The sequence below is a fragment of the Natator depressus genome, chromosome 9 (assembly GCF_965152275.1).
Source record: "Natator depressus isolate rNatDep1 chromosome 9, rNatDep2.hap1, whole genome shotgun sequence".
NCBI lineage: Eukaryota > Metazoa > Chordata > Testudines > Cheloniidae > Natator > Natator depressus.
The window spans coordinates 98443941-98459652 of record NC_134242.1 but is presented as its reverse complement, the minus strand read 5'-3'; the positions used below and the strand labels follow the sequence as shown (position 1 = coordinate 98459652).

At 49.5% G+C, this 15712-nt stretch overlaps 2 protein-coding genes across 2 annotated transcripts in view; one reads left to right on the top strand and one right to left on the bottom strand.

Moving 5' to 3' along the window:
- The window catches only part of STK26 (serine/threonine kinase 26), a 53636-nt gene extending 52198 nt beyond the window's left edge, over positions 1-1438 (top strand). Inside the window, exon 11 of the mRNA XM_074962755.1 lies at positions 645-1438. Within this exon, the coding sequence (XP_074818856.1) occupies positions 645-669 (25 nt within the window). The 3' untranslated portion in view covers positions 670-1438. The remainder of the gene's footprint in view (positions 1-644) is intronic.
- Positions 1439-11790: 10352 nt separating this feature from the next.
- Positions 11791-15712, bottom strand: part of FRMD7 (FERM domain containing 7) — a 32415-nt gene continuing 28493 nt past the window's right edge. Inside the window, 1 exon segment of the mRNA XM_074962754.1 lies at positions 11791-14682. Within this exon segment, the coding sequence (XP_074818855.1) occupies positions 13627-14682 (1056 nt within the window). The 3' untranslated portion in view covers positions 11791-13626.

Here is a 15712-nt window from a genome sequence, read left to right as displayed (position 1 = left end):
TCAAGTGTGTTTTCTTATCCAGTTTCATATAATTTGTTAGACATATTGCATTATATATAATCCCTAGACTGCAGTAAAAATGTACTGTTTATTCCCTTTGTCTGCCATCTTTACATGCTGAGCACCTCTCTATGCAAATACTCTCATTGAGATCAACGGAGAGAGTCTTCTCAGCATGAACAACAGTGGCAAAATAAAGGGAGAATCTATTTGAGAACTTCATTTCTTTCTAGAAAACGTTTTAGCTATTGTAGTTACAAATAACACTTCCAGTTACTATAAATGAAAAATTAATGGTAAAAACAATTATTCTCTTTATTTACACTGCAGTTTTAATGTAGACACTTCCTTGTTGAAGAGACATTTATAAACTTTAACCGGGGAGCAGATAAACCCTTGACTCATCTTTTTTAAAAAAAAAATTCACTGCATATTATTTCAAGGGTCTTCTATGAGAAACATTGCCCCTTGGGTTTTTTTCATATCTGTGTAGGCAATCAGGTTAAAAGCTAATGTTTCTGAGATAAGATTAATGCACTTACTTGTTTAGTAGCTTTATACACTGAAGTGTGGTTCATTCATGTGCTGTGTACCAAGTTGGAATAAAGTGAATACAGTTCTTATTTGTGTATTTTTATGTATAGGATTTCTGTTAATGACTCATCCTAAGAAACTTCCCATAAATGACTGCTGTTTCATATGGACCCAGTGAAACCCACCAAAACTACTTCAAGCTTGGCAGTGCTTAGCTCATGAGCTCCTTGTGCCTTTTGGATCTTTGCAACATATTGATGAGGAGGAGGACGATGATGATCAAGGATTTGGAAGACCCTACTTAACTATTTTGTGATGGTGTACATGGTTTTATATTTTCAGGAAATTATTTTGTAAAGAACAACTTTTAATATTGTAGTTTCATCTGTTGAATCAGATAAATGTTGAGGTGCAGTTTTGCTTTTAGATGTGGCCGTTACTTTAGTTAATAGGAAGTGCAAGTACAGTATGTTTTGATGCTTTTTGTTACTGTACATTGATGGGAACGTGCAGGTCTTTTGTATTCATAAGTTAAACTTTTGTAAATCACTAACAAGCTTCATAAATAGCTTTTTTCACAAGCCTATTCCAAACATGTAACTTAGTGGGTAGGATATTGCTGTAGCACCTGCTTTGATCACCACAGTTTTATCATACCCTAAAACTAAACCTGCAACAATATCTATTACACTTCTAAATTGGTACCGTATTTTAGGCAGCTCTATGATTATACACATTTGAGAGCAATATGTCAGTAGTTTGCAGGTGATATGTAGCAGCAGGTATATCCTGATGTACAGTAGATGTATTACCTTTTAGAACAGATTTAGAAGTAGTAATTAAATCTTATTCATCATGGTAGGAAATTTAAAGCAATACAGATGCGAGGGGCGGGGGGGAGGGCTTTGGCAATAATGGACAGAAATTGAAGTCCAGTTTAATTTAAATTTCTTTCTTTTGCGTATAAAAACAGCGCATTGTATGCTTGGGTGGGAGGTAGCCAGAGAGAAGTCGGGTGTCATGTGATAAATACCTCACAAGCAGGTATCCATATAACACCAGCGTTTTGTGTGGTAGTGGTGGTGGTGTTTTCCTGTAAAATATTTATACACTTCTGTTCTTAAAGTACATTAAATGCAGTACATCAACATCATTTGTTTATAATTTTCTGAAAGTGTATTTTAAATATGTATTTACCAGTTAATATGCAAATAATTGAGTTATAGATATTCTTTCACAAAAAGGTCGTACTGTGCAGTACAGAATGATTTTTTTCCCCTGAAGTAGGTAAGACTATAAAATTGCTTTCAGTTATATATTTATGGTACTGCTAGATGGGTAATATCCTTTTTTCTTTTCAACCCAGTATGTATATTATGCTGAAGTTTTGAACTGGGATTGTATTTCAGTACTTAGCTGTGGAACTGTTGGTGTAAATTTATTTTTGATAAAGGCTGGATGTGTTTATTTTATGGTTCCTGCACATTTTGTTTTTGCACAAAAGTCATTTTAAAGAAATCTGAAATCTATCTGCCAAATATTGGAAAAAGTAACGGTGTGCAAACAAATACTGCATTTTTAGTCAAAAGTTGCCATTACATCGTTTTTATATAAAGGACACTCGTGAGAGATGGTGGTTAGACATGCCAAGGACAATTATTTTCAATGGTGCCTACACTGTAAAAATTACTTTTAACTCCTTGTTTTAATTTTAAAGAAATGTTTCTGTTTAAAACTTTTCATCTGCTATATAACTGAAACTCAATTAGAATTTATATCTGAGAAAAAAGTCTGGAAATAGTTTTGAAAACAATAATGTTATGGATTAAATAAATATTTTTATAAGTGTAAAAGCAGCAAAAGTTGTATATACAGTTGATCTGAGGCTTTACAAAATAACTGCATCACAGATACAAATTGTAGTGCTCCTATAGCTTATGTAGTTGTTAGTCCTGTAAATCTGTTTATAGATGTAGCTTATTTCAATGTTTTGGGGTTTAAAATGGTTTAAAAATAAATATTTAAGTTCTGTAAACTTTCATGACCCTGCTTTGTTGTGCATTTTATTTTGGATTTAGTTAAATTTGCAAATTATTGTTTTATGGTTTCCAAGTTTTAAATGTTTCTATTTAAACAAAAGTGCTCCTTGCAAAGAGTTGCGTGTTACTTTAGAAAATGGTGTTTTTTCCCATGCTGACCTTGTCCAAAGAACACCTATTGGCATTGAGACAGCGTGGAATGCTAGACGTGTGGAACAACTGCAGTATTCAGTTTGATCTCATTCTTGAAGCATAATCTATCAATGTGTGTGCATGCAGATATCAATGTGTGTGCATGCAGATATCAATGTGTGTGCATGCAGATATCAATATGGTACCGTTGACAGAGTTGTAGACATTTCAGAACGTCAAAACTTCACTGTGAACTCATATTTCAGATTCAAGGTACAGAAAGCATGGTGCCACAGTTAACTTGATTTTGTACTTGTCTATCTCCTCACCAAGAATCTCGCTAAACTACATACTCATTTCTCAGAATTCAAAACCTGGTATTTTTAATTCCATTGTCACTTTCCCTCAAGATTTATTGTTTTATTTGGGCTGGAGGGGTGTTACTGAGAGGTGATCCTTTCTGAATTTAGTAATTGAAGGCTACATCCTCATCTTGACAGGTTTCAGAGTAACAGCCGTGTTAGTCTGTATTCGCAAAAAGAAAAGGAGTACTTGTGGCACCTTAGAGACTAACCAATTTATTTGAGCATGAGCTTTCGTGAGCTACAGCTCACTTCATCGGATGCATACTGTGGAAGCTGCAGAAGACATTATATACACAGAGACCATGAAACAATACCTCCTCCCACCCCACTCTCCTGCTGGTAATAGCTTATCTAAAGTGATCATCAAGTTGGGCCATTTCCAGCACAAATCCAGGTTTTCTCACCCTCCGCCCCCCCACAGACAAACTCACTCTCTTGCTGGTAATAGCCCATCCAAAGTGACTACTCTCTTCACAATGTGTATGATAATCAAGGTGGGCCATTTCCTGCAGAAATCCAGGTTCTCTCACCCCCCTCCAAAAACCACACACACAAACTCACTCTCCTGCTGGTAATAGCCCATCCAAAGTGACCACTCTCCTTACAACCTGCATGAAAATCAGGGTGGGCCATTTCCAGCACAAATACAGGTTTTTTCACTCCCCCACCTCCATACACACACAAACTCACTCTCCTGCTGGCAATAGCTCATCCAAACTGACCACTCTCCCCACAATGTGCATGACAATCAAGGTGGGCCACTTCCAGCATAAATCCAAGTTTAACCAGAACGTCTGGGGCCGGGGGGGGGGGGGGGGTAGGAAAAAACAAGGGGAAATAGGCTACCTTGCATAATGACTTAGCCACTCCCAGTCTCTATTTAAGCCTAAATTAATAGTATCCAATTTGCAAATGAATTCCAATTCAGCAGTTTCTCGCTGGACTCTGGATTTGAAGTTTTTTTGTTGTAAGATAGCAACCTTCATGTCTCTGATTGCGTGACCAGAGAGAGTGAAGTGTTCTCCGACTGGTTTATGAATGTTATAATTCTTGACATCTGATTTGTGTCCATTTATTCTTTTACGTAGAGACTGTCCAGTTTGACCAATGTACATGGCAGAGGGGCATTGCTGGCACACGATGGCATATATCATATTGGTGGATGTGCAGGTGAACAAGCCTCTGATAGTGTGGCTGATGTTATTAGGCCCTGTGATGGTGTCCCCTGAATAGATATGTGGGCACAGTTGGCAACAGGCTTTGTTGCAAGGATAGGTTCCTGGGTTAGTGGTTCTGTTGTGTGGTATGTGGTTGTTGGTGAGTATTCGCTTCAGGTTGGGGGGCTGTCTGTAGGCAAGGACTGGACTGTCTCCCAAGATTTGTGAGAGTGTTGGGTCATCCTTCAGGATAGGTTGTAGATCCTTAATAATGCGTTGGAGGGGTTTTAGTTGGGGGCTGAAGGTGACGGCTAGTGGCGTTCTGTTATTTTCTTTGTTAGGCCTGTCCTGTAGTAGGTGACTTCTGGGAACTCTTCTGGCTCTATCAATCTGTTTCTTCACTTTAGCAGGTGGGTACTGTAGTTGTAAGAATGCTTGACAGAGATCTTGTAGGTGATGCCTAGGGCTTTATTCTACGTAACTCTAAATGAAGCCTGTCCTGAGTGGCTAGAGCAGTGGGCTCAGTATCAGGGAAGTAGCTGCCCACTCCATGCTTGCTGCGTGACCTCAGCCAAGTCACTGAACAACTGTCTGTTTCTTTCCTTGTCAAATGGTACAACACTTACCTACCTCAGGGGGATGTTGTGGAGCTAAGTTCATTGATGGCCGTGAAGTGCCTTGGTCTTTGGTAGTGCTGTCCATTGGAGGAACTGCAAATATTGTGTTTCAAATGGGATTTGCTCTGCTGAAGTCCTGTGCCTCCATGAGGAGAGTAAATTATACTTTTAGTATAGAGGGTTCATTAGGGAACCATCCTCTGACTAGTGTATTTTCCACCTTGTGTTGAGAATTGACATTTTAGTCACTTATGGAAATAGAATCGCATTAAAAAAAGAAATGTATTCTATTCGTCATACTTGCATATCAGAGTCCTTTGTCAATGTAATCCTCCCTAAAACCCCTTAATTCAGCTTCTCTCAGATTCCACCAAGATTTTGTACCATGTACAGGTAGTAATCGCAAAAATCTGTTCTTAGAATCAGGTGACTGCTTAGTGAATAGAAAACATAAATTCTTAATGTATTTGCACAAAGTTTAGCAGCTGCTAAAGATCTGGCTTTATCACTGTTTTATGACTTAACATTGGAATATTTTTTTTTTCCTTTTTGCAAAGCCTTAGTGATCTGTATGTTGGTTTGCTAATTTCATGCTTTTCTGATACATGAAATTAAGCTTCAAATACAACAAGTTACTTGCATTCTAAACCATTTGTGATGATCACCAAAACCAAAAATCCCTTAAATGTTTAAAATTGTATTTTGCACCTTTGTTGGCCATTAGGTGGGTCTGTAAATGAAGGGGCTGCTGTGTCTCAGCTGTTTAATCTTGGAGATTAGACTAAAAATACTGCCTGCCTTTCAGATATGTCACGAATTAAACTCCATTTTCTCTCTGCGAGACGGTGCATCTCTACCTATTACATTTTGTTCTCTTGCCCTTGGTAGCACCAAAAAAAATATTTTCTTAATCATGTTTTGCTTAGTCCTGCCTTGAGTGCAGGGGACGGGACTGGACTGGACAACCTCTTGAGCTCCTGTCTAGTCTTACAATTCTATGTTAATGATGTGCTCAGTTTAGTATGTCCCTTCTCCACTTCTTTTAATTGAGTTACATTTAGAAGAGCTGTAGAAGTCACCAGCCTTGAGGAGTCCTCGCTTTGACATGGTTTGGTGGGGCAAGTCATCTGCAGGGCAGAGAGCGGACCAAAAGCATGCAAATACTGGCCAGTAAGCGTGGAGGGGGTGAGGAACAGAACCAAGCCAACATTCTTTCTCTCTGTCGGGTCTGTCAAGGATAGTGACAAGATCACTCCATTTCCTGGGATAGTCAGGGTGTCCCTGTCTGAAGCAAACGCTGCTCTCGAACACCCACATTAATAACGCCAGCTATCTTTAAGATCTTTGAGTATGTTAATGTCGTGCTGAGGGTGGTGCATCCCTTTGATTTGCTCGGAGTTTCCGGAATCTCCTTTTGGTTAGCAAGGATATGACGGCCCCAATGTCTGCAGGTAGCAGAAAGTTTTTTCTAGTGCCACTTTCAGTCGTTCCGTGGGGTGATGCCAGTGAGCGATGGGTTACATGCCCCCATATGTAATGAGTGCAGGGAAAGGTAATTTAGGCAGAGGGCCAGGTATGATTTAAAAACTAACCTGATTTGGCAGCAATATCCCTGTTTTCTCTCATTTGCCGGGAGTGACTTGTTTCCAGTCGGAACCTTCTGCTTGGTCCTGTGCAGAGTGCATGAGTCACCCTGTGAACGCCATACCCCGGTGCAGTGAAGGGAAAATGTCAAATTAGACCCTTAGAATCGCCTGATGTCGGTGCAATTAATTCAGAGACCCCTCTCCTTTCCCTCTTTTTTTTTTTTTTTTTTTTCCTTCAGGATTGTCTTGTCTTTCTCCTGTCAGTTGTTCCTGTCCACCCCTATTCCCCTCCTTGGAGGTGGATGGGATATGGCTGCAGTGTGCACACTTGGCCCAGGTCTTCTGTCTAAACTATTCTATGGATAAAACTGGCCTAGGGCAGCCCTTCTGTTCCTCCCTCTGAACCTCTGCCAATATTTCCCACACACCGGGGCTAGAAGAGATTTCAGGTTTGCTTATCCATGTTCAGATGCTTCCAGTTTGGCCCTTAAGACACCACCTCTCTGAGGTCACCTGGCATGTTGTTGTTTTTTTTAAATGCTACTTCTCCCTCCAAGCCCATGTGGCTGGAACCTTTTCAATTATATACAGAAGTGCAGGGTTGTCGTGCGTTCTGTTTGACCACAAATCCTATTTTTAAAATAGGTCTTATCCACATATCCTTCTTCTATGTCAGCGAGGGGGAGGAAGTCTGTACAGTGCTGTGTGTACATTGTGTTAATCTGTCGAGTTACGTAATCTGTCCTGTGCTGAAACTGGATGCAAAAGACAAGTGCCTAGATCCTTATCCCCATCTTAGAGCATCAGGTAGTACTTTCTCTCATGCAAGAACGGTGCATTGTGGGAGCAGGCTGTGGGAAGGAGGACAGGCATCTGGAGTTGATATGCTCCAGTGATCCTGGACTGGCTGAGCAGCTCTAGAGGCCTGTTACTGCCAGCACAAGTTGGAGCAGCCCTGCGTCTGATCTAAATTTGTGTTCATGAGGTTAGGGTCGGGGGGGGGGGGAGTGGCAAATATAACCTATGCACCTGAGAACTTGGCCCTGTAGTAAGAAGAGAGCATGAGCCATAAGCCCTTGTGTCAGAGGCCTGGTATGAGGCAGGACCTGAACACAGAATCTGGCAAGAACAGAGCTGATATTGTAGAAATACACATTCCTAAGAAGTGCTAGGCACAGAGTACTCATGCAAACACATCCCAATATCAAGTGGTACCAGAACGTCCCACTATCAAGGACAGTACAAAAACATTCCCCAAGGATAACAGGAACACACTGATAAGGTCAGGGTAACTACGTAATAAAAATGTTTTACTCAAACCAACATGTACAAGGGGAGGGTTAGAGGCAGTATTGATTTGTTCGTATCAGGGTAGAAAGATGTATCTCTGAGGGAGTATCTTCGTCCAGCTGAGGGGGCAATGGACACAGCTCAGTGAATGGCGGGACTTTCCATTGTCATGGCTATACGTGTCTTAGCATCCTTGTAGAGTCTGCCAGCTGCTATTACTGTGCTTCATTGACAATAAGCCTGGCCTGGCACCTTCGTACCTTCACGGATCTCGTGGTCATTGGGCAGTTGCAAAGGAAGCCCAGCTGCTCGAACTAAAAGGGGGGTGGAGCCCGTGGAGCTGTGCCTTGCCCTTCCCACACGCAAACTTGTGCAACCTCCGAAAGAGGCTCTAACCAAACCCGCATCAGGAGACGGGCTTCCAGCCTCCACCTTGAACTCTGCCGCTTGGTGATGGCAGTAGAAATGGAACCACCGTCCCATCCCGAACACAGCTGCAGCTTGCTGTGGCCCCAGCCCAGCGCCGCATCATGGTTCCTATGCATGCGCGCTCAGCCCTTCCCTGGGCTCTGGGTGGGAGCCACACTTGTGGCTGGTTGCCAGACATCAGGCAGGCCCCTCACCTGCTCACCGTTCTGCCTCATGGGCCCCAGGGGGCGGTGTCAGTGACAATGGGGAGTAGAAGGGTTTGTCACCTCGTCCAGCCTACCAAACTGGCCACCATGGGTCAGGCCAAAGGTCCATCTTGCCCGTTAGGCTGTCTTCTGACAGGGGACAGGGCCAGCTGCTTCAAAGGCAATTAACAGAACAGGGCAATTAGCGAGTGACCCAGGCCCAGCTTCTGGCAGTGAAAGGTTTAGGGACACCCGGACTGTGGGGTTCCATCCTTGGCTAAGAGCCAGTGATGGACTCATCCGCCATGAAATTCTTTTTTAAACCCATTTCCAGTTCTTGCCTTCATAACATCCAGTGGCAAAAAGTGCCACGGGCTGACTGGGCGAAGAAATACTTCCTTGTTTTAAACCAGCTGCCTAGCCATGTCAGCGTGTGCCCCCCGGCCCACACACACACACCCCATTCGTGTGTTATGTGAAGGGGTAAAATAACCCTTCCTTAGCCACACCAGGCATGACGGTCTAGACCTCAATCATCCCACTCAACAGTTTAGTTTTGCCTCATGAAGCTGGTCCACACCCCAATCACCTCTGGGGCCGTTTCCAACAGATCCGATGGGGGCGACCAGGACCGTACGCAGCAGTCAAGGTGTGGGCATCCCATGGATTACTATAGTACCATGGTATTTACTTCTTAGCAACCCCGTGACAACCCAAGTGGCTGTGAAGCACCGTTTTCCCAGGGCGCACGAGCTCCAGCAGGTGGGCTCGGGGGGGGGGGGGGGTAAGGTAGGGCCATCTCCCTGGGGCCTCTTTTGGGGAGGGGTGCACTACGCTGTGGTGACTCTGGAGTGAAGGGGGCAGAGCACTGACTGGGGGCAGGCTGTGTGTGGGGGGGGCTGGGGGGGAAGACGCCTTTCTCGGGTGGCTAAACATCCTGGTCTGTTTGCGTGCATGTAGGCCCAAGGGGGCAGCGCCTTTGTTGTGGGGGAATCACAGGCACGGCCCAGCACCCTTAAAGCCCTTGGCACAGAGACTTTGAATTGCTCTTGGGCCTTGCAAGCGTGTGCGTGCGAGGCCTGCGTTTCTGCCTGTCAGCACCCCTTAGCCTGGCTGCCCGGTGAGGGTTGGCACAGCCGTGCAGAGAGGGCAGCTAGTACCGGAGGGCTACAGCAACTGCTGGCAGGGAGCGAGGGCAAAAGCCTGGGCCTCCATGGCCATAGCGGACGTGAGCTTAGACACACGCGGCTGGCCCGTGCCAGCTGACTCAGGCTCAGGGGGCTGGTTAATTGTGATGCAGCCATTTGGGCTGGAGCCCAGGCCCCTACGAGGTGGGAGGGGGCCCGCTGGTGGAAAAAGGCCCCGGTCAGCACCGCCGTCCAGCCCGTTAAAAGGCCAGTTGGTGGCACCGCGGGGCTGGCAGGCTCCCTGGGAAGCAGCCAGCGTGTCCCACACGCTCCGAGGCAAAGGGGTGGCCACTGGGGCTACTTGTGCTGCCCCCACCCCCCGGCCCCATCCTGAGCCCCAGCTCCACGGATCCCATTGGCCAGGAACCTCAGTTGGCACTACCCAGGAGCTGCCTGAGGTGAGTGCCGCCCGCCCCCGCACAGCCAAACCCTTTCCACACCCCAGCCCGGAACCCCCCCACACACACAAAAAAAACCTCTGCACCCCACAGCCTGGCTCCCTCTCCTGCACCCCAAATCCCCGGCTCCACCCCAGAGCCCACACCTCTCTGCCCCAGACAAGTGAAAGTGAGTGAGGGTGGGGAAGAGTGAGCAATTGGGGGAAATGGAAGGAGTGGGGGCGGGGGGGGGGGGCGCCGGGAAGGGGTGGGGCAGGGAGTGGCACACTCGTGTCTGGTTTTTCTGCAATAAGAAAGTTGGCACCCCCCTAACTGGCCAGCCCTAGGTGTCTAACTGCAGTGTAGAAAGACACCCCCGCCCCATTACCCGTCAGGTGTGCAACCACCACGGAGCAGGTGGGGGGGGGACAGTGCCTGAACCTGACGGGGGAGGCAGGAGCTCAGATCACCTGACTGAAGCAGCCCACAGCTGTGCCCTATTTGGGGAGGTGGGGGGAGGAACGCCATATGTAATGCACTTACAGTGTCTGTGCCATGCACTGAGTTTGCCTGGGGCCGGGGGGGGGGGGGCGGCTGTTGGGTTTTAAGCTAAATGAACCATTGCTTCCACTACATTTTTTGTGACAGACGTCAGCAGTGTTGCCAAAGTGTCACAAATACATGTACTGGGCGGGGCGGGGGCGGGAGGCAATTTTGACTAATATCCCCCCCCCAGGTTTTCATGCAAAGACTCGCTGGCCCTGAGAGCGAGCTGCACAGGTGCCCTGCCGCGGGCTTGCCCGTCTGCCGGTAAAGCAGGCCCCTCGCACCTCCCTTTCTGCCAGGCCCCTACAAACGTGCCCAAGGCCTGGCGCTGCTGAGCAGCGTGGGGCCCTACCGCGCACGCCCCTGCCGATCAGACGGCAAGCGCTAATGGGGCAAATGCCCAGGTTTGTCTGGGCTGTCCGGAGCCAAAACTGGCCATATGGAATTGCAAGTCCGGGATCTCCAAACTTTTTCAGTCACCCCCCCTCTCCACACACACATCCAGTCAGCACCCCCAGCCAGGAGCAGTGGGCCCCGTCGGCCAAAGATGCAGCTGGGAGCAGGGTAGGGTGGCTGACCCAGGCCCCGCCCTGTCCCCTCCGTGAGCTCCACCGTTTGGGGACCACTGCCCTAGGCTGCAGTAAGAGCCACCCAGGGAGCCCGGGCAGCTGTAGGGAGCCCCAGGCCTTCCATCTGCCCTGGGAGGGCAGCCCCTGGCCCACGTCCTTGCACCCCAAGGTGCACCACCCAGGGCAGGTGGAGGGCCCAGGGCTCCCCACAGCAGCCAGGCCCCCTGGGCAGCTCTTACCATGGCCCAGCTTCTGGCCAGTCAGGGGACATGGAAGGGGAGGAGCAGGGGCCAGGGCCCCATGGCAGGGATGTGGAGGGCCCAAAAGTGCTGTGTGTAAATAAATCTTAATCCGCCTCTGCCCAGGAGTCAAAATACTCAGCACCTGAGGCCCTGAGGTGCTGCGTGAGGGGGTCAACCTCCGGGCCCTTCTCTGGCAAGTTCCCTTGGGGGGGGGGAGGGTCCCTTTGCAAATCCAACCAGGAGTGTTGCTGCTTCAATCAGTGAGGCAGCCGCCCCAGGGATGGTGCGGGAGGGGGTCGGCAGCTGGCAGGGGCCCGGCGGGGCCGCTCTGTGGAGGGGGTGCAGGATTGTGATGAGTGTCCTGCGATCTCCAGGTTTAACCCGCACCTGCTGTGCGTCCGGTGGTGACCCTGGGTGGAGCAAGGAGGAAGCTAAACACCTGGACATTCGACGGGTGTGTAGGCGCCACTGGCCCCCAGGTGCCTCTGCTGTGCCCGAAGAAGGAAAACGACACCACACCTAAAGCAGTGGGGGAGGGGTTCGTTTGTTTTATTGTCCAGCTTCTAAAACGATAGAACGAAGACGAGAGCTTGAAAAATACAGGGTGGGCAGCATCCTGCTAACCCCAGTTGTCTTGACCGTTCACTTGATGTTTGCGTCTTTCCCCACCAGCAGTGTGGCCAACAAAGCCACTCTAGCACGGTGCCCGACAGCCTGGTTTGCTGGCTCCCTGCCAGGCAAGTGTGTGACCCCAGAGCACCCCCACAGGCATGCTCCAGCCTTCCCTTACAGCCGCGGCCTACAGGACTGGACAGAGAACACGCCAGAATCTCACAGCAGCCGGGTTGGGTCGCTTGGACCTTTTTTTCCTTACAAAGTGTTTGAGGGGAAATTAGATGTTTTAAGAACTAAAATACAAGGTTAAAAATAGATATTTCCACTTTCCTGGCCCTGTGGTTGGTAAATACAAGAGCTGGTCAGAAAACATCAATATTTGAAATTTTTCAACACCAAAAAAGGGCAACATTTTTTGCAAAAATATGTTCCTTTCTTTTTTGGCCATCTCTAATAACCACAGTGTCTTACTTTGCAGTGAGACAGATGACTTGGGAGTGCCTTTGGGAGCCTGTCCACCTGCATAGCACTCTCCCTTACAGCTTATTCCAAGTGAGCGCCTTGTTTGTGCATTGGCTGGTCCGTTCACTACTGACGGAAGGAGGGGCCCATTCAGCCAGGCTGAAGTATTCGCGCATTCCCCAGTGATTCCACCCAGGTCTCTTGGCTGCTCACTTGAATTTAGGGGTCGAGAAGCCTGCGTCTCTGGGAGCTCAGGTTTGGGCCCCCACACCAGGTACTGTTTGTGTGGCCATGCGCGGTCTCTTAGCGGAAGGAAGGAGAGAGGTGGATGTGAGTGGCAAAGACACGTTTTCGCTGTCAGTTGTAATGGGAGGTACCGTCCCACCTCACTGTAGGCGGGGGGAGCCTGCAAGGCAGCCGCTAAAAACGATTTACAAACTGACCGGCAAAATATGTTTCTCGGCAGCATCTTTGCTGTGGCTGGGGAAGAGGTGGCGTTCGCTCCCTACACAAATCTGAAAGCCAGTGGCCAACACACTGGGATGCAACTCCGACGTACTCAAGCCAACCTGTCTAGTGGCTTGGGCGAGGCGCTCTGCTGCACCGCCCTTGGTTAGAAGAGAGGTGCTCCTCGCCATCATTAGTGATGTGGCAGCATCAAAATACAAGCGGTTGGCGTCACGAGTGGGCGCCTTTGTGATCAGGAGCTGGGGCATATGGAGCTGCCATAACAAACATTCTGCTAACACACTCACGAGTCTTCCCAAACAGGCTCCCAACGGCCATCAGCCCAACTGAGGGTCTCGCGCGCTCTCCATTAGAAACAGACGTTTTAGCAGCTTTCGTTTAATGGCGTTTCTATTCCCCTCGCGAAGGAGCATTGACGTGACACTTCTGTGGCCCTGCTGTCGGACAGTGGTTCTCCACCTTTCATGCATCAGGACCCTTGTTCCCAAGTGGCCATGAGCTGACTGGTGCTTGCCTGCCATTTAGCCATTTGGGGTGAGCCCAGTGGACGTGACTAGCTGACCCCCCGTTCGTTGAGAACCTCAATGTAGAAGATTTTGCTGGGGTGCCCACTGTTGGCTACTTTCTTCTTGCCTGTTGCCTAGATCTTTATGTCCTAGAGCTCCCCTGTCATCCATTAACACAGTCTCTACAGCTAATTGTACTCGCACAACACTAACCCGTCACAACGCTTAGCAAGGAGGGAGCAGCATCACACAAAAATGACCTTTCTGTTCCTTCCAGCTGGCTTTGGAAATCTCTGCGCTCTCAAGCCGATTGGAGACGGTTACGTGAAATAATTGGACATGCCCATTGAAGTCCTTACTTCTCCACTGCTTGTCGCGAAGGACACCTCTTCATCCTCCTCCTCCAGCTGGAGGCTGCCCGAGGACAGACGCACCCGGGCCAGGGGTGACTTTCCTACCCGGCCATGCAGAGAGTAGTAATCCGCGTTCAGGAGATCCGAGTCGGAGTCACTGGACTCGGTCCCGCTGCCCACACCGCGTTCGGCCTGGCGCGGCGCTGCGGCGGGGTTGGAAAGCCCTTGTTGGGCGAGTAGGGACCGTAAGATACTTGCTTTTCTATTGCTCAGAGCAGGGCAAGGGCCCAGCGGCCTGAACTCCGACCCATATGGGAAATAGATGGTCTTCATATCGGACTGGCTCCAAGATCTTTTGGGCAGTTGCTCTTGAATGCTGTAGTCAAAAGCCCCAGCCAGGGTTCTGCTCTCCTCTTCCAGGTGCCTGCTAACACAGCAAGCCCTGGGCAGGGCCTCAGGCTGCAGCCCCTTCCTCTGGGCCGGGGCCGGACATCTCTTGGAAGGTTTCATTGACACGGGGCCAGGGCCACTCAGCCCTTTCCCTGCTTCCTCGGCAGCAGCTGGCGTGTGGCATGGTACCGGGGGAGGCCTGTCCACGTAAAAGAACACTTGCGGAGACGTCGTCTCCACCGGCTGGCTGGCGGAGGGGATGTACGGTACATCTGTGTAGCTCAGCTGTCTGGAAGCGACCCCCCTCATGTTGCCAACCGAGGTGCTTTTACTGTTTCCAGCAAGCTTGTGGCTGGGCTGGAAGGAGGTCAGCGGGCTGCGCTGCCCGAAGCCGTCGGCCGGCTCCCACTCCAGCTCCAGCTCGGTGTAGGCCAACGGGAAGGCCGAGCTGCTTTTGGAATGGGGCAGGAGCCTGGGGTCAGCCTCGGGCTTGGAGCGCTCCAGCTCCGCCGCGAACGTCACCTCCACGGAGGAATTCCGCCTCCTGCTGTCCAGCATGGGATCCGACGCGTGGACCCCGTTTGTGTTCCAGTAACAGGCTCTGCCGCCATATGCCAGGCGCAGGTCTTCAACCTAGGGAGACAGCAGGGCCCGTTAGGGTAGGGGAACAGGACTGGAAACGGGCGGCAGGGGGCGGGGGGGTGTCTTTCTCTCTCTCTTTTCTTCTATTTGGTTTTATTGCTTTCTAATCATTACAGCCCCAAGAGCAACCAAATTAATAAATGCTGCTCCATAGCCCCTGGGGTCGAACACAGCCCTGCGCCCCCTTCCCACCAGCACCCAAACCAACCGACAGTTGAAAACCAGGCAGTGAACCAGAAGCTGTGTCTGCCTCACCCCCCTAGCTCTCCGGGGAGGATTCAGAGGTGAGCCAAGGCCAGGTTACAAACAGCGAAGGCCAGGTGTTTTATTCTCCACACCCCCCCACTTGAGGTGCCCTGAGGGCACTTGTCAGCAGTGGGTGCGGCTTTCACACACATGCACCCACCTTGCAAGGGTGGGAACGCGGCCAGATTCTGCTCTCAGCATGGGGCTGGGCAGGGCGCAGTGAAAGCCCAACCTGAGCCATGCGGTTACCGTCAGAACTTCGTGGGGTGTGGCCATGAGGCAAAGTCCCACCGGCTAGGCTACCTTGGTGGTATCACTTCCCTTCCCCTGCTGCCAGGAGCCACCTCTGTTCTAGCCCCTCTGGGCCACTAGGGGAGCCCTTAGCTGGGGTGGGGTGGGGGGACGAACACGTGCTGTTATCCCCTGGTCGGGTGGGAAACAGAGAGGAATGTGAGTCCCAGCACGGAGGGAACCAAGTCTCCCGAGTGTGTCCTACACACACACACACACATGCCCCATTACAATGCAGCACGATCCACTGTGCAAGGAGGAGATAAAGTATCCAGCGCTTCCCACACACACTGTACAGTGTTGTACGCAAGTCTGGCCCCACCCTGGGGTTCACTCCTTCGCCATTCACATACCAGCTCACAGGACACTGGACACGCGCTCCCCTGGTTGCTGTTGTGCCATGCTCCCAAAATACCCGGGGAATGGCCCAGCCTGGGGTCCCACGCAACTGCTTTCCCTCCCGTACAGCAAAGGCTGCGGTGGA